The 22726-nt window shown below is 39.2% G+C and overlaps 1 protein-coding gene across 6 annotated transcripts in view; it reads right to left on the bottom strand.

Annotated features, from left to right (window-relative positions):
* Positions 1–22726, bottom strand: part of BRD10 (bromodomain containing 10) — a 191256-nt gene that overhangs the window by 56454 nt on the left and 112076 nt on the right. For 3 of the 6 annotated variants that reach the window (XM_073228562.1, XM_037019020.2, XM_073228561.1), the window contains 2 exons: positions 12052–12230; positions 6448–10728 (listed from right to left, as the gene is read on the bottom strand). In XM_073228562.1, the coding sequence (XP_073084663.1) occupies positions 7094–10728; positions 12052–12230 (3814 nt within the window). In that variant the 3' untranslated portion in view covers positions 6448–7093. Of the gene's footprint in view, positions 1–4584; positions 6017–6447; positions 10729–12051; positions 12231–22726 lie in introns of those variants that run through there. The other 3 variants (XR_012127733.1, XM_073228564.1, XM_073228563.1) reach the window with 2 other exon arrangements.

Raw genomic sequence — 22726 nt, 5'->3', positions numbered from 1 at the left:
TGCTGCTGCTGAAGGAAACTTGAACTCAAGAATGAGCTTCATGTAGGGCTCTGGGCACAGGAGTCTCCTACCACAGTGTGCCCCACCATTGTCCTCTGACTTGTTCATAGGCAGATAATGGGTAATGGAATGGCACTGCTTTGAATTTGCAGATTTCGTACAGGATCAGGTAAGAACTAGAGTGGTCAGAGCTAATGGCTGGTCTCATCTGACTAGTGTTTCCTATTTGCCCAAATACACTGGACAAACAATAGCACTTTCTATTTGCAATGAGCAGAGCAAAATTAGAGAGCTCTGTTTTACAGAACCTCATCTTCCTTCCTCCTTTTGTCCCCGACCAGGCCTTAGGTGGCATTGCCTGATACAAGAGACAAGGCCCAAGTGGTTGGGTATCCCCTATGAGATTCTGATAGGGCCTTTCTGATTATTTTTACAGTAAAGAGCAGACAGAATTTAAGGCGGAAAAGAGCTAGTGCCAAAGGATTTTCTGAATGGGTTAAAGTCAGTAAGGAGGTAAGACTGATTATACAAACCAAAGAAACCCTTGTTACCTCCAGTGGAGACCAGTCCCCTGAAGTTACAAACACTGTTTTTGGCAGCATGTATAAATATCTGGTCCACTCATCATGAGAATTTTGTAGACTTTCTCCAAAAGAACAGAAATGTGCCCCCTGAACTTTTATTTCATGGCTAACTTTAAGGACAGACACAGTCACTTGAGATGCATCAAAATATCTGTCTCAAATGACTGATGACAGAACATCTTAAAAGCATCTCAGAAGAATGCCGAACAACTTAAGAGGGAAATCATGGATGGTTTGGATGAAAACACTCAATAAGAAAACCTAAAACTGTTATTCCAAGAGGCTGCAAATCGGAAACGTGTGGGAAATGTAGGAAAAGAAAAAAGTTTGACAACCTGAGAACACAAATAAAAGAGGCTTTAAGTGATAAAGAGAGCCTGCTAAAAATCTCTGAAACCATAATAAAGATGTTTGCCTGCCCACTTTGGAAAGGATTACAGGAATGATGGCAATTTGGAATTAGACAAAGAGAAAAATCAGAAAATTCAGAACCCTTAGACTGTTATTCAGAAGTCAATCTGAAGAAAAGCACTAATACTGTTCAATGTTTCCTTAAAAAGCCTTGAAGGAGAAAAACATGAACTATTTTAAAAGGGAAGAAAATTAAATGAACAGATCATTTACAGTTCAAATCCATGGTCTCTAAACTGAACAAACATCTTTGCAGTCTGAAAATAATGTTTGAAAATGAGATGCAAAAACTTCAGCTAAAATTTCAAATACTATCTGAACTACATCAAGAACATGTAATGCAAATTTGCAGAAAGTCAAATGAGGAAATTACTGCCTAGAAATCTAGGAGAAACTTCCCAAAGTATATGAAAACATTAGCTGTATTACATCAGAATTGCAGCTCCTACAGGAAGATGGCCTTGAGAAGAAGTTGGAAAGAAGCACTTCTTTTTATTAAAGCTGGATTGTCTCCTGTGAGAAAAAAATGCTCAAGGAAGTTTGTTAGCAGTTTGGCTGAGAGGAAGCTCACTAAGCTAAGAATCACAATAGCCAAAAATTGGCTGAATAGGTATAAATTCCAGCTTTTCTCCTTTTCTCACGTGGCCCTCACTGTCCCACAGACATCCCTGGGCAGAGGCTGGAGATTATCAAAGGATTCCCTGAATCAGCAGGTTCCCACAGGAGGAGGAAGGTACACTGGAGGGCTCAGGCATCTGGGTCACCTGTAACTTTCATTCAGATTTACAGGAGGAAATTCCTAAATATCTGCCCCAGGATATCTGTGTTTTCTCTTTAAAAATAATATAGGTCAATCTCTTTTAACTCTTTTTAGTTAATTGACACTGCATTTGCTCAAACTGAGGCTTGATAAAACTATGATTCCTGAGACAGTGTTTTGATGGTTTAATAAAATTCTTACGGATATTAGACCATTTCATTAGACCCTCTAGAATAAGATCCATCTAAGTACTGTGTTTAAGATTGAACAAAATGGTCCACTATTACTTGAGCCAAAATTGAATTTTTACATGATCAGGGAGAGATGGTCAAATCATTTAAGACCATTTACATATGCTATGAACTCCTAGAAGAAATCTGTAAAAACAAGTTAGTATTTATGTAAAACAAGAACCTACCAAAAACCAAACCAAACACCACACCACCCTCAATCAAACCTACCAGTATTTTTACTGAATTCATAGATTAATTTAGGGAAGATAACACTTTGTGATATCTTTTATTGCTTGTTTCTATATTTTTTGCAGTCAAAATAAAAGCTTCCTCTTAAAAAAAATCCCTTCTCTATACTCAATTCAAATACAGGGTTCCCCCCTATGTGAAAGTATGAAAACTTTTGCAAGCCAAATTGGTATTAAGAAGCAATTATAATTAATCTATACAGAAACATTTTTTGAGCATTCTCAGACCCCAAAAATAAACTCTCTTAAGCTCTTCTGTATCAGTGTACCTTAGGACTAACAGTGTACCTTTTGTGCTAACAGAGCACAAAAGAAATTGAGATAGAGCAAGGATGCTCACACAGTGCAAAGCTATGGTGGCTTGATGCTGGATGCTGAGAGTAGTTCCCGGGAAAGGAGCTTGGTGGTGCCATTCTTGCTGGCAATTTGGAATTAGACAAAGAGAAAATGGCCTCTATAATGGCCACTGCAAAACAAACACTGAATACTATTTACAAATTTTGCCTTTTTTCGTAGAAATAAAAATCCTCTTCAGATTTCTTTTGGTTAACGAAAACAGGTCCTCATGTAGGTCTTTTGTAAAAGCAAAGTGGTATAATGGGAAACTTTTGAAAAGGGGAGAATACCTGTAGTTTCTCTCGGTTACTGCCAGGTAACAGGTCTTCACACCACCTGCTAGACCCATTTAATAATTTCCTAATCAGCCTATCTCTAGTCAGGTGACTGTTAGCCATTATTTATTAAACATTTATATATGACAGGCATCTTATTTAATCCTCATAGCCATCTTGCAAGGTGATTATTTTCATCTTACATGTGAATGTCACCACCTTTGCTTCAAAAGTTTCAGTAGCTCCCCGATTACTTCCAGAATATTTTTTAGTCTTCTATCACCGAAGCCAATCTTTTTTAATCCTTCCCCTTTAATCCAACCCTATGGGTTGGCCCTCTTAACCCATATCTCATTCAAATTCAATTGCTCTGTTCCCTATACGCTCCTTGTGCTTTTCTTTTTTAAAAAACAGAGATGTAATTGTCATGTAACATTATAATAATTTGAGATGTATGTACATGATTTGATGTAAGTATATATTGTGAAATGACCTCAATTAAGTTAACATCCATTGCCACACAGTTCCAGTTTTGTTTTTATGTGATGAGACCTTTTAAGATCTACTCTCTTAGCAACTTTCAAATATACAACACAGTATTGTTAACTTCCTTGTGGTTTTCTAAGGCTGAGTCTTTGCAGGCCTGGTTCTAACATACTTTATTTCGGTCCCAGCACAAATGCTACCTCTTATACGAAACCTTCTCTGGCACCTTTCTGCTAAACTCTTAAGAGTTCTTCATTCCTCTGACATTTACTTTTAACTAACTGTTATATGCTTTGTTTTTTTGTGTTGAGGACAGGGACGGGGTCTTACCTATGTTACTCCTACATCTTTTGTATTATATGTATGGTTCTCAGTAAATGAGTAAAATGAATTTATGCCTCTTTGAATTTGTTGCTAATTGCTTTAAGAATGATATTGATTATATAAAAACATACTTTTGATATTCTAGCACTTCATATATTACTTTTTAACTACAGCAGTTTCTCACATTCAGATTTTCTCTCCAAGTTAAACTCTAAGAACCTGAACTATGCCACGCCCTTTAGTTTTCTTGTTAATAAACAAAAAAGCATTAAGTACCATGGTATGCCAAGTAAATGTTTGTTGAATAAATGAGTAAAATAACTGGGGCAGATGACAGCATTATGGTGAAAATGAGGCTTCAGCCTCAGGTGATAGCAAAACTTTTGGAATGACTTCAGGTAAATTATTTACCATCTCTGCTATAGACAGCATAATTTTGGATACCTAACTTCCCATCATATTTCTTAGATCACTTTCAGAACTTGCCACCTTCTCAAACCTTTAAGATTAACAACTTCTAAATTCACTCTTTAAATCAACGATACTGGATCAAGTAAACATTGTACCTTAGTGTAAATATTATAGCTATCATTGCTTTTAATTATAAAACTGTTGATATCAATTATTAAATATACCAATGAAACTGGAAGCTTGGAATGGAAGCAGGGTGTCTAAACAACCACTTAATATTTAATATTTATGTGCATTTTTTTTCTAATCACAAAGAAAAACTGATTTTTTTTTCTAGAAAAACTATAGGAAGTGAAAGAGAATCACTAACATCAGAAGGAGATATGTTATTTTAGCATGTTTTAACTTAGCATTTTAAATTATACTGAATATAGACATCCCAATGGCCCAATTCTGTAATACAAATGGAAATAAACCCTTCTAGTACAATGAAGCCTCTAGGTAGCATTGTGGTAACTTTTCTTCCTATACATGAATGTTTTTATAGATGACATTTAGAGAATAATTAATGATAACACTGATCATAAAAAACTGAGCAATTTGACTTTGTATGCTTTTGCCAAATTCCCAGAAATCCACAACCTACCAAACTGAAGGCAAAGGAAAAATAATTTGGCTTTTGGTTATATAAATCCATTAATTTAGTTGAGTAGCTAGCAAAAAATGGAGTATTAGTTTTAATAAGTAAAGAAGACCTTAAGTAATTTAACAAGCTGCCTAGACTTCTCACTCACTTATTTAATAAATATATTGAATGTCTAGTGTGCCAGTTACTGGAGTGACAATGGAGATGACTGGCAAGGTCTCTAAGAAAGGTGACAGACATTAAAAAATTGCATACAAACAATCTGTTCAGCTTGGAGAGCTATGTCCTTTTCAATCTATCTGGTGCCTGCAATACCATGATGCTAGTTGGGGGATGGTAAGGAAAAGGAGTTATGTAATATGTTTTGAGAATCTATAATGGAATATTAAGTCAAAGGGAACATCTGGGAAGACCTTAAGGTGTCTAAAGCTTTCTGGGAATTATAAGAAAACGAGATACAGTGATCAATGGGGAGAACAGCCTGAAATGAAGCTACGGAGGTAAGTGGGAACAGATAGAAGAGCCTTGTAAACCCTAAGGGTTCCACCCTAAAAGGTTCACCAGATCACACAGAGTTTGGAAGCTCTTATTAGGATTTTGGATTTAGGAGTTAGAAAAGAGTTAGTGGCAAATATTTACTCTAGGTCCTTCACTCAGATTATAAATTGGGTCAGGGGTAATTAGTAAATTAGTTTCTGAAGTGGCTTAGATAATTCTTTTCAGACAGAAGAGGAACAGATTTAGTTTGTTTTAAAAGTTGAGTGTGTAAATACATTCATTTATTGAGCACCACCTGGGCACAATGCAATGCATTTCAAACATCATCCTCTTCCCCCTGAAATCCAAGGTTTTTCTAAACTGACAGGGGCTTGGGGAGGGCTACAGGGGACAGCATAGACAAGATTGGCAAAGGTGCCATCTCAGAGCATAAATACAGGTTTTCGAGAGCCTTTAGTATTTCTAGGAGTACCCTCACTGCCCTCTCCACTTGCATAATAAATTTCAATGTAGTTTCAAAGAAAGTCTTTCAGCCTACTCTTCCATACCATTTCGAACCCCAGACTATAACTCCATGTGATAAGGTTTACCAATATCATTATAAACGGAATGTGGTGAGTATACAATTAGTATCCCAAATAAGATAATAGTTACAAAGACATTTTTCTAAACAAAAATTCATTTTAAATACATTTTGGAAAAATCAGTCACTATGAATCAACACCTCAATATAATCATACCATGGGAAACTAGGTAAAGGATACATGGGACCTCTCTGTCCTGTAAGTGCAACTTCCAGTGAATCTAAAAGTATTAAAAAAGAGTTTTTGGGGTATATAAACAGAGACCAAATAACACTGACCTGAAAGATTATTTACCTTGGTTAATGTAGAATTTGGAGGTGGAATAAGAAAAAAAAGTTAAAACAATGAAATGTAGCGTGAAATTTTACAACAAAAACAATGTAAACTCATGGATAAAGTATTTAAAACATTGGGTTCAAATACCCATTAGCTGTGTGGCTCTGGATACATCACTTCATATTCAAGAATACTGTAAAAATCAAGTAAGAAATGTGAAAGTAAATTCTGTAAACTAAAAGCCTTGTACAGATGCTATTATTAATTAAAAATTTCCAGCCTTAATTCCTTTCCATAAAGGAATCTTCATTTTATATCAGGTATTCTTTCAATAAGACAAGAACATACTTTTAAAATGGAATTCAAACAAAGACATACAGCAACTCAGTTTATTACATGCAGATTCTTCTGCATTGTTGCTAACAGTTCACTGGTCCAAAATTACTAAAATACTTAAAAAACTATACATTATGTAAACAAAACATAAATAAGACAGCATAGTTCTTTGTACATATAGTTTAGTACAGGTTGTTAGGGATTCAGGAATATGTACAATTTTACACCATGGACTGCATTTTCACAATGCATAAATATATGTATATATCTGTATTTTTTTTTACAGAAATGAAAATAAGATTTCACTGACACAGAATACATCATAGATAATGTGCTGCAATAGTCCAATTCAAAAAGAAACATGTCAATGCAAGTGTGCAAAAGGCTAGCTTACTCCAAACTAGTCAAACTTGACTTTGTTCAATTTATGTAATAGACAGGTAGGTAAGCCTGTCTATTTTAAACAAACCACCTTTTGAAAACATATTCATACCATGAATGAAATGGAACAGATTTTTTCCCTCCCCAAGAAAATGCCTTGTTGCAAGCTAATGATACATTAAGACACCCCCCCTCCACACACACAAATATGTATAGTTGTTTTCAACAGTATAATAAACAGTTAAAATTTTTATGGGAGTCAAAACAATGCCCCATTACTTAAAAACTGGCTCATAGTCTAAATTCAAGATGCAGCTGTGTCAGGCTTCTCTAAGCCAGGTGACTGAAAAGCAGGGAAGACAGAGGCAGGATTTCTACTGGCAGATACAATTTGAGACAGAGATGAAGAGAGTGAAGAAACCTTAGATGCTGGCGTATTTATGGTATTCAAAATGGCTCCTTCTGGACTAACCAACAATTTTTTGACGGATGTATCCAAATGAAATACTGAAGTGCTATCTGGCAGTGGCAGATTACTAGGGCAAATGGCTGGAACTAAAGATGTCTTAGCCAAGAGAGTAGCTGGAGGAGACTTAATCACTGAAGTCAGTGACACTGTTGGTGCAGGAGGTGGAACAGAAAACTTAGCTGTGTTTACAATTTGTGGTGTTGTATGTACTGTGGGTAGAGAACTTGTATTCCCAAGAGAGTTTACAATTTTTGTAGAGCTTCCTAGGGAATGTTTCACAGGCTGCTCACTTAAAGAATTACTTGATGCTAGTGTGATCTTCTGGGCAGGGTTGTCTACTGGTATAGGCTGAGTGCCTTGGCCACTGTTAAGAACTAAGGGAGGTCCATATTTTGGATTAGTAGATATAAGGAGAACATGGCTGCCAGCTCCAAGACCTTGTGGTGGAACAATAAACCGGGTTCCATTAATCATAATCTGAGTACCAGGTGCCAAAGGTGTACTGGTGTTAATGACTATTTTTTGCTGAATACAAGGTTCACTGAACTGACTCCCTACCACACTAGTTACATTTGATGGTGCTATAGCAGTGTGAATGGTAGAGCCCCCTAGAGCAGAACTGTGACTGTGAGTTGATTTTACTAAAGCAGGGGACATTTGCTGGTTGGGCAGAGAAGCAAAATTGGAAATATTAATTATTTTACCTGGACTCGATGAAAGGGATGGCAATTCAGTTTGAGGTTTATTAGTGTTTATATTTGTTGGCACTGTAGATGAAATCCCTGGTGACTGAAACTGGACAGAAGTCCGAGATTGTCTTTTAGAAAGAGACACAGAACGTGTGGCTCCTGTTACTGCTGCCACTTGTGGAGTTGTGTTGATTATTTTAGGGGACACAGTCACAGGTGTAGGCAAAGCAACAGTAACAGGGATTTGCAAAGCTGATGTTAAACATTTAGGAGACACTGTTGGTTGTGTAGTTGAAATCAGAACAGATGACGCAAGATGTCCTGTTTTCACAGTTGATATAGCCACAGTATTTCCGAGACTTGATGTGCAAAGTCTGTTTGACAAAATAGGCATAATTCTTGAAGAGGTATCATTTCCACTGACTAAAATAGGAGGTTGTGTCCCAGCTGAAGCAGAGGCTGAGGTCACTGAAAGAGAACCCAAAGATACATCTGCCCCTGTTACTGAAAACATGTTTACCGCTCTTGCTGTAGAAACCACTGATTCATTAACCGGAGTAATATTTTGACTCACAAAATTTGAGCTTACTGGAATTGAATTACCATTTGTTGGCAATGGCAAAACATAGCCCTTGGTACTTTTTTCTTCTCCTTTTGGGGTTATACTTTGCAGTATGTTAATTGATGGTATAGCTGGCATACTGCCTGAAGTATTTACAATTGCTTGACCTATGTTTAGTCCAATCTTTACATCTTTTATCTGAGACACAGTTGGTGATGAATTTATTTTTACTGGTGCTCCCACTGTAGATGGAATTAGTACTATCTGGGGCTGCTCTGGAGTCTTAACATATGTTTTATTCACGGGGGAAGGAAGAGTTTGTTTTAATGGTTCTGCCACAATAGTTGGGGCTGAAGTGCCACTCAGAATTGGAGTATTAATAAAAACCAATTTCTGGGCAGAAACAGCTGTAGATGTTGGTGCAGGTGTCACATTAAATGCAGTTCCACTGCCAGGAGAAAGAACAGATGCAGCTGACACCAGCACAAGTTTCTGGACTGAAGTCCCACTGAGCATATCTCCACCTGCTGTTGTTGTTGTTTCTGATCTTGTAATAGGGTAACTTTTTGTGATATAACCTTCTTGTTGCTGTTTAGCTGGGGTATGAGTAACATTTGCATTGGTTTGTCCAAAATTTCCTGCTGATAAGCTAATTACACTTACTGAACCATTTGCTTTTGATGGTGGTAGAGCGCTAGAAGAAACAGAGGACTTCAAGGGGGAAGAGGGCATGTGTGATGTTTTATCTATCATGTGGCCCAAATTACCACTGCAGGAAGGTTGGCCTAATGTAAGTTTGAGATTTTTCCCCATGGATGCATTAAAACCAGCTGGAATGGAAACAGAGGTTGGTGTTTGGCCAAAAGATGGGAGACTAGATGTAGTAGTTGTTCCAGCAACTGGTGAAAAAGCAGAGGGCGATGAAGTTGTTGATTTTGGCACCAGAAATGCCTGAAGCTGAGGAGTGAAAGTAAAAACTGAACTTGAAGATAAACTGTTGGGTGAATTTTGATCTGGGTTGGTCTGTACTTTTACAACTCCAGTGTTTCCACCTCGTGTCCTAACAAGAATTGACTGTGAATCTCTTATACAAACAGTTTTCAGTTCCTGCTTTGCTTCGGAAGGATCAGCAGTTTGTTTTGCAGAACAGCTGAGAGAACTATCAGGATTTGTAGGTCCACTTAGTGTCGTTGCTGATAACAGAGGCTGAACTGTTGAGGAAATGGTGGGTGAAGCAATGGGCTGGGGGAATGTTACTGCTGAAACTGCGTGCTTGACTTTTCCTGCCTCACACTGGCTAGTCTTAACAGGTGGTATTAACAAATTACTTACGGAGGTTACAGGAGACAAAGGCTGTGATCTAGCATCACTCACATTTGACAAAGGTGTGACCATCTTGTTGAAAACAGTATTAGGTAGTTGGGTAGAACCAGTTCCTGTTGAGTTGACAAGAACTGATGCTAAAGAAGAGTTTACATTTGCTATTTGTGAGAAAGATGAACAATGTTGTTCTGTACCTTTTTGTTGAAGTGGTGGTATTTCTTTTGCAACTGCTTTCCCTTCCTTGTGTTGAATCACAAAATTCTTAGGCAGAATGAGAACCTGCTGCATGATTTTTTCTCCTGTTTTAGGATCCAGCATAGGTTGCATCTGAATCTTTACAGAACTGTTATGAAGATCTATGGGCAACCACTGGCCACAGGGCATTCTGTATACCATTTGTAAGGGACCTTTTGTACTTGTGTGGCAGGTCAATGCTGGCTTTATGGGGCTTGCTTCTGGAGGAGGTGCAACTGGCTTTTCCACAGCAGGAACACTTCTACCTGCGGAAGGGGGCAGTTGATTTGTTAAGGTCACTTTGTTCCCAATATTCTTTGCAAGCAATGCCTGAATAGGTTTGGTCCCTTTCTGAACAGTAGTCACTGGTGTTGAATCCACTGAGGCAAATGACTCTGGGAACAGTGTCTCTGTATGCTTTGATTCATTCACACAGTCAATCTGCATATCACCTTCTACATTCTCAACTGTTGTCTCATTTGTGCTTAACTTTGCTTTCTTCCTTGGTGAAAGCTCTTTTGTGCTATCATCCAGATAACTAGTTTGTTTGGACTGTCGTTTATGTGTTTTAGGCAATGTCTTCAGTACATCTTTAGAAGGCAATTCCTTTTTCAACAACTTGCTTCTGGCCATAGGAAAATCTATTTCTGATTTCATATCATCTGAAAATGATAAAAATTGGCATTTAGTTTATATAAAACAGCAACTGCATACCATTAAGACGAATTATAAAAAGAAAGTCAATCTCTAAGCTGGAAATTTATTAAGAAATCTACTACAGGGTGATTCAAAAGTCTTAGCATCACTTACAGAAATTAAGGTAAGATGACTTTTCACATGGTCATCTTTTTTTTTCCCTTTTCCTTTTCTTTTCTTTTTTCCTGACATGGTAATCTTGAGATCATTACCATTCCCAAGAACAAAATATTATTCATGAGAATATTATTTTTTATTAAACTGTGCTAATTCTGCTATCAATATAAGTGAAAAAGAAAATTTTTACATCTTTTAAAGGTATACTCAAGCTAGCAGTTAGGACTCAGAATTTAGATTTGGAAAGGAATCTAGTCTAGTTCTCTTCTTCTACATAGGGAAATCTTGAAATCAAACAGAAATGTTTGCCCCTCTATTTTTAGAGACCCTAACAGATAAAAAATGTCCAGCTTTTTTTGGGGGCATATCCCTGCAGTAAAAAAATTTATGTTCATATCTGATCAAACTGGGTTAATGAGAAGTTACTCTTTTTAAAAATTTTTAATAGTTTTTCTCTTTTATTATCTACAAACTGTGTCATCTGCAAAAAAAAAAAAAAGACATCTTATTTCTTCCTTTCCTGTCATTTCGTCCTCCCCACATCACTGTACATTGGCTAGGACTGATGAGAAGTTACTCTTTTTCATTTTGCTAAAGACATGGAGAGCAAAAAGTTGATACCTTTGTAACCATACATTTCATACTAACCTCTTATATAACCAAAGAAAGTTATTTAACTAGATTTACAGGTTAATATAATATGATATATTTAAATGAATTACAGATAATCTAATCCAGCCTACTTAGCAGAATGATGTGGCCACTCTGATCTTATTAGTCCATCAATTAAGTAATTGATCACTCCTCATAAAAAGTCTCCATAGTATTAGGGACTTGCCAAGTTTATTTAAAGCAAACATCAGAAATTGTGCTTCAACAAAAGTAATAATAAAAAGAAGAGAATGAACCTATTTCAAAGGGGTTGCATATCAAGGACGCATGGTCTGTAATGAATACATCTACAGTTTGGAGTCAGGCACTGGCTCCAGAAAAATCCTAGATGTTTAACGGTAACCCCAAGAAACTTTTATAAGGACATACTACACCTTCAAAACATACCAGATTTCACCAATCAAACACTTCATTAAGCAGATTATCCTTAGCTTCATAAAAGATACTAGAACTTCTTTTTGTGATTTTAATGTTGATTTAAGGAAAGTTTTCATGCCTACCTGAATCAAAGTGATCTTTCTCCAGGATATCTGTCAAGTCTATGGGCTTACTGATTTCAACTTTCGGTGATTCTTTTTCAGGATCTCCTTCACCTTCTTCAGGAGGCCATAGTTCTCTAGTAAATTTATCCTGATCAGGCTGTCTTCTGAAATCATCATAGTCTTTCTTTAGGCGGCTTCTGAAATAAAATGCCCAACATAACAAAATATACATATTAAATTCTTGGAAGCTAACTTTTTAAACTATATATTGAAATATTTTCAACTTAATCACTAAAAACTATGTTTTAATCTCAAGTGTGTCTAAGATGCTTAGTTCAGTCTTGCCTATGATTATTGTTCAAGAAGCTAAAACCCAGAGTGAAGGCATAAGAAACTGAAAAGATTTTATCTGCAGTTTCAGAATAAAGTGTTTGAACACATCACCAATTTGTCCTCGTAAAGGTGGCTGTTAGACCTATTAAATGAGAGAAAGATATTTTTTTCTTACTGCTTTAATAGAAGATTTGATATAGTCTTAAAATTACTGATAATATAGTTTAAAAGGTCATTTAAAAAAGTTAATCAAGAAATTTTAAGAAACAATGTCTACAATTTTCACTATTATACAGAGTAACAAAAAAAAATCCATTATTTAATCTTGACAGTAATCGTATCTTCAGCTCTCACTACAAATATTTTTTATTAAGCATGGGGAAACAAAACTGAAAAGTGATCTTTCAGAGATCCTTTTCACATTAAAACAATAATAGCTATGCCTCTATAAAGCTTTGGAGAGATGGAAACATTTCTAAATGATTAGATGATATTTTAGAGATCTTCTATTATTTCTTTTACTTTCAGATGAGTTTCTCTTTTATACTCCCCAACCTTTATCCTTAGTTTGTTAAAAAAACACTGAGGAGGCGGAGCCAAGATGGCGGGATTAGTAGAGCAGTGGAAATCGCCTCCCAAAACCACGTATATCTATGAAAATATAACAAAGACAACTCTTCCTAGAATAAAGACCAGAGGACATAGGACAACATCCAGACCACTTCCACACCTGCGAGAACCCAGCGCCTCGCGAAGGGGCAGTCGGAGCCAGGCCACGCCCACAGCCACAGCGGAGATAAACTCCATGGCAGCTGGGCAGGAATCAGAAGCCCTGTCTACGCGCAGTTACCCAGCACAAGCCACCAGAGACGGCAGTTCTCCCAGGAGAGGAGGGCCACAAACCAACAAGAAGGGAAGTTCTTCCAGCTGTCACTCATCCCAGCTCTGCAAACTATTCCTATCACCATTAAAAGACAAAATTACAGGCAAACCAAGATCACAGACACACCATAGAAGGAGACAGACCTAACCAGTCTTCCTGACAAAGAATTAAAAATAAATTTCATAAACATGCTGACAGAGATGCAGAGAAATACGCAAGAGAAATGGGATAAAGTCCGGAGGGAGATCACAGATGCCAGAAAGTAGATTACAGAAATGAAACAAACTCTGGAAGGATTTATAAGCAGAATGGATAAGATGCAAGAGGCCACTGATGGAATTAAAACCAGAGAACAGGAACACATAGAAGCTGACATAGAGAGAGATAAAAGGATCTCCCGGAATGCAACAATATTAAGAGAACTGTGTGACCAATCCAAAAGGAACAATATCCATATTATAGGGGTACCAGAAGAAGAAGAGAGAGAAAAAGGGATGGAAAGTATCTTGGAAGAAATTATTACTGAAAACTTCCCCAAACTGTGGGAGGAAATAATCCAACAGACCATGGAAATACACAGAACCCCCAACAGAAATGATCCAAGGAGGAGAACACAAAGACACATAATAATTAAAATGGCAAAGATCAAGGACAAGGAGATAGGCGGAGCCAACATGGCGGCGTGAGTAGGACAGTGGGAATCTCCTCCCAAAAACATATATATTTTTGAAAATACAACAAATACAACTAATCCTAAAAGAGAGACCAGAAGACACAGGACAACAGCCAGACTACATCCACTCGTGCGAGAGCCCAGCGCTTGGTGAAAGGGGTAAGATACAAGCCCCGACCCGGCACAACCCGAGCACACCTCCACCCAGCTCCCAGCGGGAGGGAGAGGGAGCCCAGGACTGCTAAACACCCAGCCCCAGCCACCCGCACCAGAGCACAGACACAGTGCATGCATGGAGGGCTGGAAACTAGGGAAATAGGGCAGCAAGACCTCTGAGCTGGTTCGGAAGCTGATGCCCCTGTGACAAAGAAAAGCGAGGGCGTGACAAAGAAAAGCGACTGCTTTTTGAAAGTCTTAAAGGGACAGGGACATAACAGCTGGACGGATACAACACAGATCACAGCCCAGTGGCTGGAAATTAGAGGGAAAACCGGGCGCACTAACCCCGTGGGCAACAGCTCCGAGACCCCTCACGGAGGCAAACAGCCAAGCAACCGCCCCGTCGATTACCCCTCCACACTGTGAAAGCGGAGAAGCAGCCTAAGGCAAGCCCCGCCCTCAGAAAGGGAGTTTTCTCCATATCGGCCGGGCAGGACAAAAAGACCCAGTCTACACGCAATTACCCAACACAAGCCACTAGGGGTCCCAGTTGTCCAAGTAAAGAAAGGCCAGTAGCAAGTGAAAAGTTTGGCCCTCCCAGCTGACAGTCATTAGCACCTGTCAACATGAAAAGGCAAAAAAATATGATCCAGACAAGACTAACAAAGACAGCTTTGGCATCTGCTACATCTCCCCCTGAGAAGGATCCTGGGGAGATAGATTTAACCAGTCTTCCTGAAAAAGAATTCAAAACAAAAGTCATAACCATGCTGATGGACTTACAGAGAAATATGCAAGAACTAAGGAAGGAGAATACAGAAATAAAACAAGCTCTGGAAGGACTTCAAAACAGAATGGGCGAGATGTAAGAGACCATTAATCGACTAGAAAACAGAGAACAGGAACGCAGAGAAGCTGATGCAGAGAGAGATAAAAGGATCTCCAGGAATGAAAGCATTCTAAGAGAGCTGAGTGACCAATTGAAAAGGAACAATATATGCATTATAGGGGTACCAGAAGAAGAGAGAGAAAAAGGGATAGAAAGTGTCTTGAAGAAATACTTGCCAAAAACTTCCCCAAACTAGGGGAAGAAATGGCCTCTCAGACCACACAGGTACACAGAACTCCCATGACAAGGGATCCAAGGAGGGCAACACCAAGACACATAATAATTAAAATGGCAAAGATCAAAGACAAGGGCAAAGTATTAAAGGCAGCCAGAGAGAAAAAAAAGGTTACCTCCAAAGGAAAACCCATCAGGCTATCATCAGACTTCTCAACAGAAATCCTACAGGCCAGAAGAGAATCACATGATATACTTAATGCAATGAAACAGAAGGGCCTTGAACCAAGACTACTGCATCCAGCACGAATATAATTTAAATATGAAGGAGGGATAAAATAATTCCCAGACCAGCAAAAGTTGAGGGAATTTGCCTCCCACAAACCACCTCTACAGGGCATCCTACAGGGACTGCTCTAGATGGGAGCACTCCTAAAAAGAGCACAGAACAGAACACCCAACATATGAAGAAGGGAGGAGGAGGAATAAGAAGGGAGAGAAATAAAGAAGCATCAAACCGCGTTTATAATAGCTCAACAAGCGAGCTAACTTAGACAGTAAGATAGTAAAGAAGCTAACGCTGAACCTTTGGTAACCACAAACTTAAAGCCTGCAATGGCAATAAGTTCATACCTCTCAATAATCACCCTAAATGTAAATGGACTGAATGCACCAATCAAAAGACACAGAGTAATAGAATGGATAAAAAAGCAAGACCCATCTATATGCTGCTTACAAGAAACTCACCTTAAACCCAAAGACAAGCACAGACCAAAAAGTCAACGGATGGAAAAACATATTTCATGCAAACAACACAGAGAAGAAAGCAGCTGTTGCAATTCTGGTATCAGACAAAACAGACTTCAAAATAAAGAAAGTAACAAAAGACAAAGAAGGACATTACATAATGATAAAGGGCTCAGTCCAGCAAGAGGATATAACCATTATAAATATATATGCACCCAATTCAGTAGCACCAACATACCTGAAACAAATACTAACAGAACTAAAGGAGGAAATAGAATGCAATGCATTCATTCTAGGAGACTTCAACACACCACTCACTCCAAAGGACAGATTCACCGGACAGAAAATAAGTAAGGACACAGAGGCACTGAACAACACACTAGAACAGATGGACCTAATAGACATCTACAGAACTCTACATCCAAAAGCAACACGATACACATTCTTCTCAAGTGCACATGGAACATTCTCCAGAATAGACCACATACTAGGCCACAAAAAGAGCATCAGTAAATTCCAAAAGACTGAAATCCTACCAACCAACTTTTCAGACCACAAAGGCATAAAACTAGAAAGAAACTCTACAAAGAAAGCAAAAAGGCTCACAAACACATGGAGGCTTAACAACACACTCCTAAATAATCAATGAATCAATGACCAAATCAAAATGGAGATCCAGCAATATATGGAAACAAACGACAACAACAACAGTAAGCCCCAACTACTGTGGGATACAGCAAAAGCAGTCTTAAGAGGAAAGTATATAGCAATCCAGGCATATTTAAAAAAGGAAGAACAATCCCAAATAAATAGTCTAATGTCACAATTATCGAAATTGGAAAAACAAGAACAAATGAGGCCTAAGATCAGCAGAAGGAGGGACATAATAAAGATCAGAGAAGAAATAAATAAAATTGAGAAGAATAAAACAATAGTAAAAATCAATGAAACCAAGAGCTGATTCTTCAAGAAAATAAACAAAATAGATAACCCTCTAGCCAGACTTATTAAGAGGAAAAGAGAGTCAACACATATCAACAGTATCAGAAACGAGAAAGGAAAAATCACGACGGACCCAACAGAAATACAAAGAATTATTAGTGAGTACTATGAAAACCCATATGCTAACAAGCTGGGAAACCTAGGAGAAATGGACAACTTCCTAGAAAAATACAACCTTCCAAGACTGACCCAGAAAGAAACAGAAAATCTAAACAGACCAATTACCAGCAACGAAATTGAAGCGGTAATCAAAAAACTACCAAAGAACAAAACCCCGGGCCAGATGGACTCACCTCAGAATTTTATCAGACATACAGTGAAGAAATAATACCCATTCTCCTTAAAGGTTACCAAAAAATAGAAGAGGAGGGGATACTCCCAAACTCATTCTATGAGGCTAACATTACCCTGATACCAAAAACAGGCAAAGACCCCACCAAAAAGGAAAACTACACACCAATATCCCTGATGAACGTAGATGCAAAAATACTCAACAAAATATTAGCAAACCAAATTCAAAAATACATCAGGGGGTGAAGCCAGGATGGCGGCGTGATTAGAGCAGTGGAAATCTCCTCCCAAAAACACATAGAGCTATGAAAATATAACAAAGAAAAATCTTCCTAAAATAGAGACCACAGGACACAGGACAACATCCAGACCACATCCACACCTGCAAGAACCCAGGGCCTTGCGAAGGGGGTAAGATACAAGCCCCGGCCCGGCGGGACCCAAGCGCCCCTCCCCCCGGCTCCCGGTGGGTGGAAAGAAACCGGAGCGGTTTTTTTTTTTGGCGAGTGCTTTTTGGAAGCCTTAAAGGGACAGGGACCCCGTTGCTAGGGAGGCAGGGTGGCGGGAACGGTGAGCGCGTACCTGGGACCGGCGCCTGAGGACAAAGATTATCCCGCGTTTTTCCCTGCGGGACCGGTGGTCGGGTGCCTGAGACCGGCACTTGAGGACAGAGGAAATCACGTGTTTTTCCCCTTTGTTTTTTTTTTCTCTTTTCAGCGAGTGCTTTTTGTAAGCCTTAAAGGGACAGGGACCCCGGTGCTAGGGAGGAAGAGCAGCAGGACCGGTGAGCGGGTGCCTGGGACCGGCACCTGAAGACAAAGATTATCCCGCGTTTTTCCCTGCGGGACCGGTGGGCGGGTGCCTGAGACCGGCACTTGAGTACAGAGGAAATCGCGCGTTTTTCCCTTTCTTTTTCTCTTTTTGGCGAGTGCTTTTTGGAAGCCTTAAAGGGACAGGGACCCTGGTGCTAGGGAGGCAGAGCAGCAGGACCGGTCAGCGGGTGCCTGGGACCGGCGCCTGAGGACAAAGAATATCACGTGTTTTTCCCTCTGGGTCCGGTGTGCGGGTGCCTGAGACCGGCACCAGAGGACGGAGGAAATCACGCGTTTTCCCCCTTTTTTTTCTCTTTTTGGCAAGTGCTTTTTGGAAGCCTTAAAGGGACAGGGACCCCGGTGCTAGGGAGGCAGGGCGGCGGGACTGGTGAGCGGGTGCCTGGGGCGGCGCCTAAGGACAAAGAATATCGCGGGTTTTTCCCTGCGGGACCGGTGGGCGGGTGCTTTTTGGAAGCCTTGAAGGGAGAGGGATACTGCTGCTAGGGAGACAGGGCAGCAGGACCAGTGAACAGGTCCCTGGGACCGGCGCCTGAGGACAAAAAAGAAAAAAAAAAATCGCATGTCTTTTCCTTTTTTTTTTTTTTTTTCCAGTTCCCTCTCTCATTGTCGCTGTTGTTGTTTTGGTTTGGAGAGTGCTTTTTGGAAGTCTTAAAGGGGCAGGACAGGTCACTTAGACCAGAGGCAGGGAATCTGGGGATCTCTGGGCACTCTAACCCCCTGGGCAGCAGGGAGCACAGAGGCCCCTTACGGAGATAAATAGCCTCCCAGCCACTCCCACTACAACGGGGCTCCACCATTTTGGAGGAGCAGCCCCAGCCAGGCCAGGCCCACAGCAACAGCGGAGATAAACCCCATAGCAACAGGGCAGGAAGCAGAAGCCCTGTCTGCACACAGCTGCCCAGCACAAGCCAATAGAGGTCACTATTCTCCCAGGAGAGGAAGGCCACAAACCAACAAGAAGGGAAGCTCTTTCAGCGGTCACCCGTACCAGCTCTGCAAACTATCTCTATCACCATGAAAAGGCAATACTACAGGCAGACAAAGATCACAGAGACAACACCTGAGAAGGAGACAGACCTAAACAGTCCTCCTGAAAAAGAATTCAAAATAAAAATCATGAACATGCTGACAGAGATGCAGAGAAAAATGCAAGAGCAATGGGATGAGATGCAGAGAAAAATGCAAGAGCAGTGGGATGAAGTCCGGAAGGAGATCAGAGATGTCAGGAAGGAGATCACAGAAGTGAAACAATCCCTGGAAGGATTTACAAGCAGAATGGATAAGATGCAAGAGGCCATTGAAGGAATAGAAGCCAGAGAACAGGAACGTATAGAAGCTGGCATAGAGAGAGATAAAAGGATCTCCAGGAATGAAACAACACTAAGAGAACTATGTGACCAATCCAAAAGGAATAATATTCATATTATAGGGATACCAGAAAAAGAAGACAGAGGAAAAGGGATAGAAAGTCTCTTTGAAGAAATAATTGCTGAAAACTTCCGCAAACTGGGGGAGGAAATAATCGAACAGACCATGGAATTACACAGAACTCCCAACAGAAAGGATCCAAGGAGGACAACACCAAGACACATAGTAATTAAAATGGCAAGGATCAAGGACAAGGAAAGAGTTTTAAAGGCAGCTAGAGAGAAAAAGGTCACCTATAAAGGAAAACCCATCAGGCTAACATCAGACTTCTCGACAGAAACCCTACAGGCCAGAAGAGAATGGCATGATATACTTAATGCAATGAAACAGAAGAGCCTTGAACCAAGGATACTGTATCCAGCACGACTATCATTTAAATATGATGGCGGGATTAAACAATTCCCAGACAAGCAAAAGCTGAGGGAATTTGCTTCCCACAAAACACCTCTACAGGGCATCCTACAGGGACTGCTCTAGATGGGAGCACCCCTAAAAAGAGCACAGAACAAAACACACAACATATGAAGAATGGAGGAGGAGGAATAAGAAGGGAGAGAAGAAAAGAATCTCCAGACAGTGTATATAACAGCTCAATAAGCGAGCTAAGTTAGGCAGAAAGATACTAAAGAAGCTAACCTTGAACCTTTGGTAACCACGAATCTAAAGCCTGCAATGGCAATAAGTACATATCTTTCAATAGTCACCCTAAATGTAAATGGACTTAACGCACCAATCAAAAGACATAGAGTAATAGAATGGATAAAAAGCAAGACCCATCTATACGCTGCTTACAAGAAACTCACCTTAAACCCAAAGACAAGCATAGACTAAAAGTCAAGGGATGGAAAAACATATTTCAGGCAAACAACAGTGAGAAGAAAGCAGGGGTTGCAGTACTAATATCAGACAAAATAGACTTAAAACAAAGAAAGTAACAAGAGATAAAGAAGGATACTACATAATGATAAAGGGCTCAGTCCAACAAGAGGATATAACCATTCTAAATATATCTGCACCCAATACAGGATCACCAGCATATGTGCAGCAAATACTAACAGAACTAAAGAGGGAAATAGACTGCAATGCATTCATTTTAGGAGACTTCAACACACCACTCACCCCAAAGGATAGATCCACCGGGCAGAAAATAACTAAGGACACACAGGCACTGAACAACACACTAGAACAGATGGACCTAATAGACATCTATAGAACTCTACATCCAAAAGCAACAGGATATACATTCTTCTCAAGTGCACATGGAACATTCTCCAGAATAGACCACATACTAGCTCACAAAAAGAGCCTCAGTAAATTCCAAAATATTGAAATTCTACCAACCAATATTTCAGACCACAAAGGTATAAAAGTAGAAATAAATTCTACAAAGAAAACAAAAAGGCTCACAAACACATGGAGGCTTAACAACATGCTACTAAATAATCAATGGATCAATGAACAAATCAAAATAGAGATCAAGGAATATATAGAAACAAATGACAACAACAACACTAAGCCCCAACTTCTGTGGGACGCAGCGAAAGCAGTCTTAAGAGCAAAGTATATAGCAATCCAGGCACACTTGAAGAAGGAAGAACAATCCCAAATGAATAGTCTAACATCACAAGTATCAAAACTGGAAAAAGAAGAACAAATGAGGCCTAAAGTCAGCAGAAGGAGGGACATAATAAAGATCAGAGAAGAAATAAACAAAATTGAGAAGAATAAAACAATAGCAAAAATCAACGAAACCAAGAGCTGGTTCTTCGAGAAAATAAACAAAATAGATAAGCCTCTAGCCCAACTTATTAAGAGAAAAAGAGAGTCAACACAAATCAACATAATCAGAAATGAGAATGGAAAAATCACGAGAGACTCCACAGAAATACAAAGAATTATTAAAGACTACTCTGAAAACCTATATGCCAACAAGCTGGAAAACCTAGAAGAAATGGACAACTTCCTAGAAAAATACAACCTCCCAAGACTGACCAAGGAAGAAACACAAAAGTTAAACAAACCAATTACGAGCAAAGAAATTGAAACGGTAATCAAAAAACTACCCAAGAACAAAACCCCGGGGCAGGATGGATTTACCTCGGAATTTTATCAGACACACAGAGAAGACATAATACCCATTCTCCTTAAAGTGTTCCACAAAATAGAAGAAGAGGGAATACTCCCAAACTCATTCTATGAAGCCAACATCACCCTAATATCAAAACCAGGGAAAGACCCCACAAAAAAGAAAATTACAGACCAATATCCCTGATGAATGTAGATGCAAAAATACTCAATGAAATATTAGCAAACAGAATTCAACAGTATATCAAAAGGATCATACACCATGACCAAGTGGGGTTCATCCCAGGGATGCAAGGATGGTAGAACATTTGAAAATCCATCAACATCATCCACCACATCAACAAAAAGAAAGACAAAAACCACATGATCATCTCCATAGATGCTGAAAAAGCATTTGAGAAAATTCAACATCCATTCATGATAAAAACTCTCAGCAAAATGGGAACAGAGGGCAAGTACCTCAACATAATAAAGGCCATATATGATAAAACCACAGCCAGCATTATACTGAACAGCGAGAAGCTGAAAGCATTTCCTCTGAGATCAGTAACCAGACAGGGATGCCCACTCTCCCCACTGTTATTTAACGTAGTACTGGAGGTCCTAACCATGGCAATCACACAAAACAAAGAAATACAAGGAATCCAGATTGGTAAAGAAGAAGTTAAACTGGCACTATTTGCAGATAATACGATACTGTACATAAAAAACCCTAAAGACTCCACTCCAAAACTACTAGAACTGATATCGGAATACAGCAAAGTTGCAGGATACAAAATTAACACACAGAAATCTGTAGCTTTCCTATACACTAACAATGAATCAATAGAAAGAGAAATCAGGAAAATAATTCCATTCACCATTGCATCAAAAAGAATAAAATACCTAGGAATAAACCTAACCAAAGAAGTGAAAGACTTATACTCTGAAAACTACAACTCACTCTTAAGAGAAATTGAAGGGGAAACTAATAAATGGAAACTCATCCTATGCTCATGGCTAGGAAGAATAGAGTAGGGAGGATCTCACTCCCCAACTTCAAGCTCTACTACAAAGCCATAGTAATCAAGACAATTTGGTACTGGCACAATAACAGAGCCACAGACCAGTGGAACAGATTAGAGACTCCAGAAATTAACCCAAACAAATATGGTCAATTAATATTTGATAAAGGAGCCATGGACATACAATGGTGA

Source organism: Manis javanica, chromosome 2 (genome assembly GCF_040802235.1).
Source record: "Manis javanica isolate MJ-LG chromosome 2, MJ_LKY, whole genome shotgun sequence".
In the NCBI taxonomy this organism is placed as follows: Eukaryota; Metazoa; Chordata; class Mammalia; order Pholidota; family Manidae; genus Manis; species Manis javanica.
The sequence above is the reverse complement of the archived record's forward strand: the minus strand, read 5'-3'. Positions and strand labels throughout refer to the sequence as shown.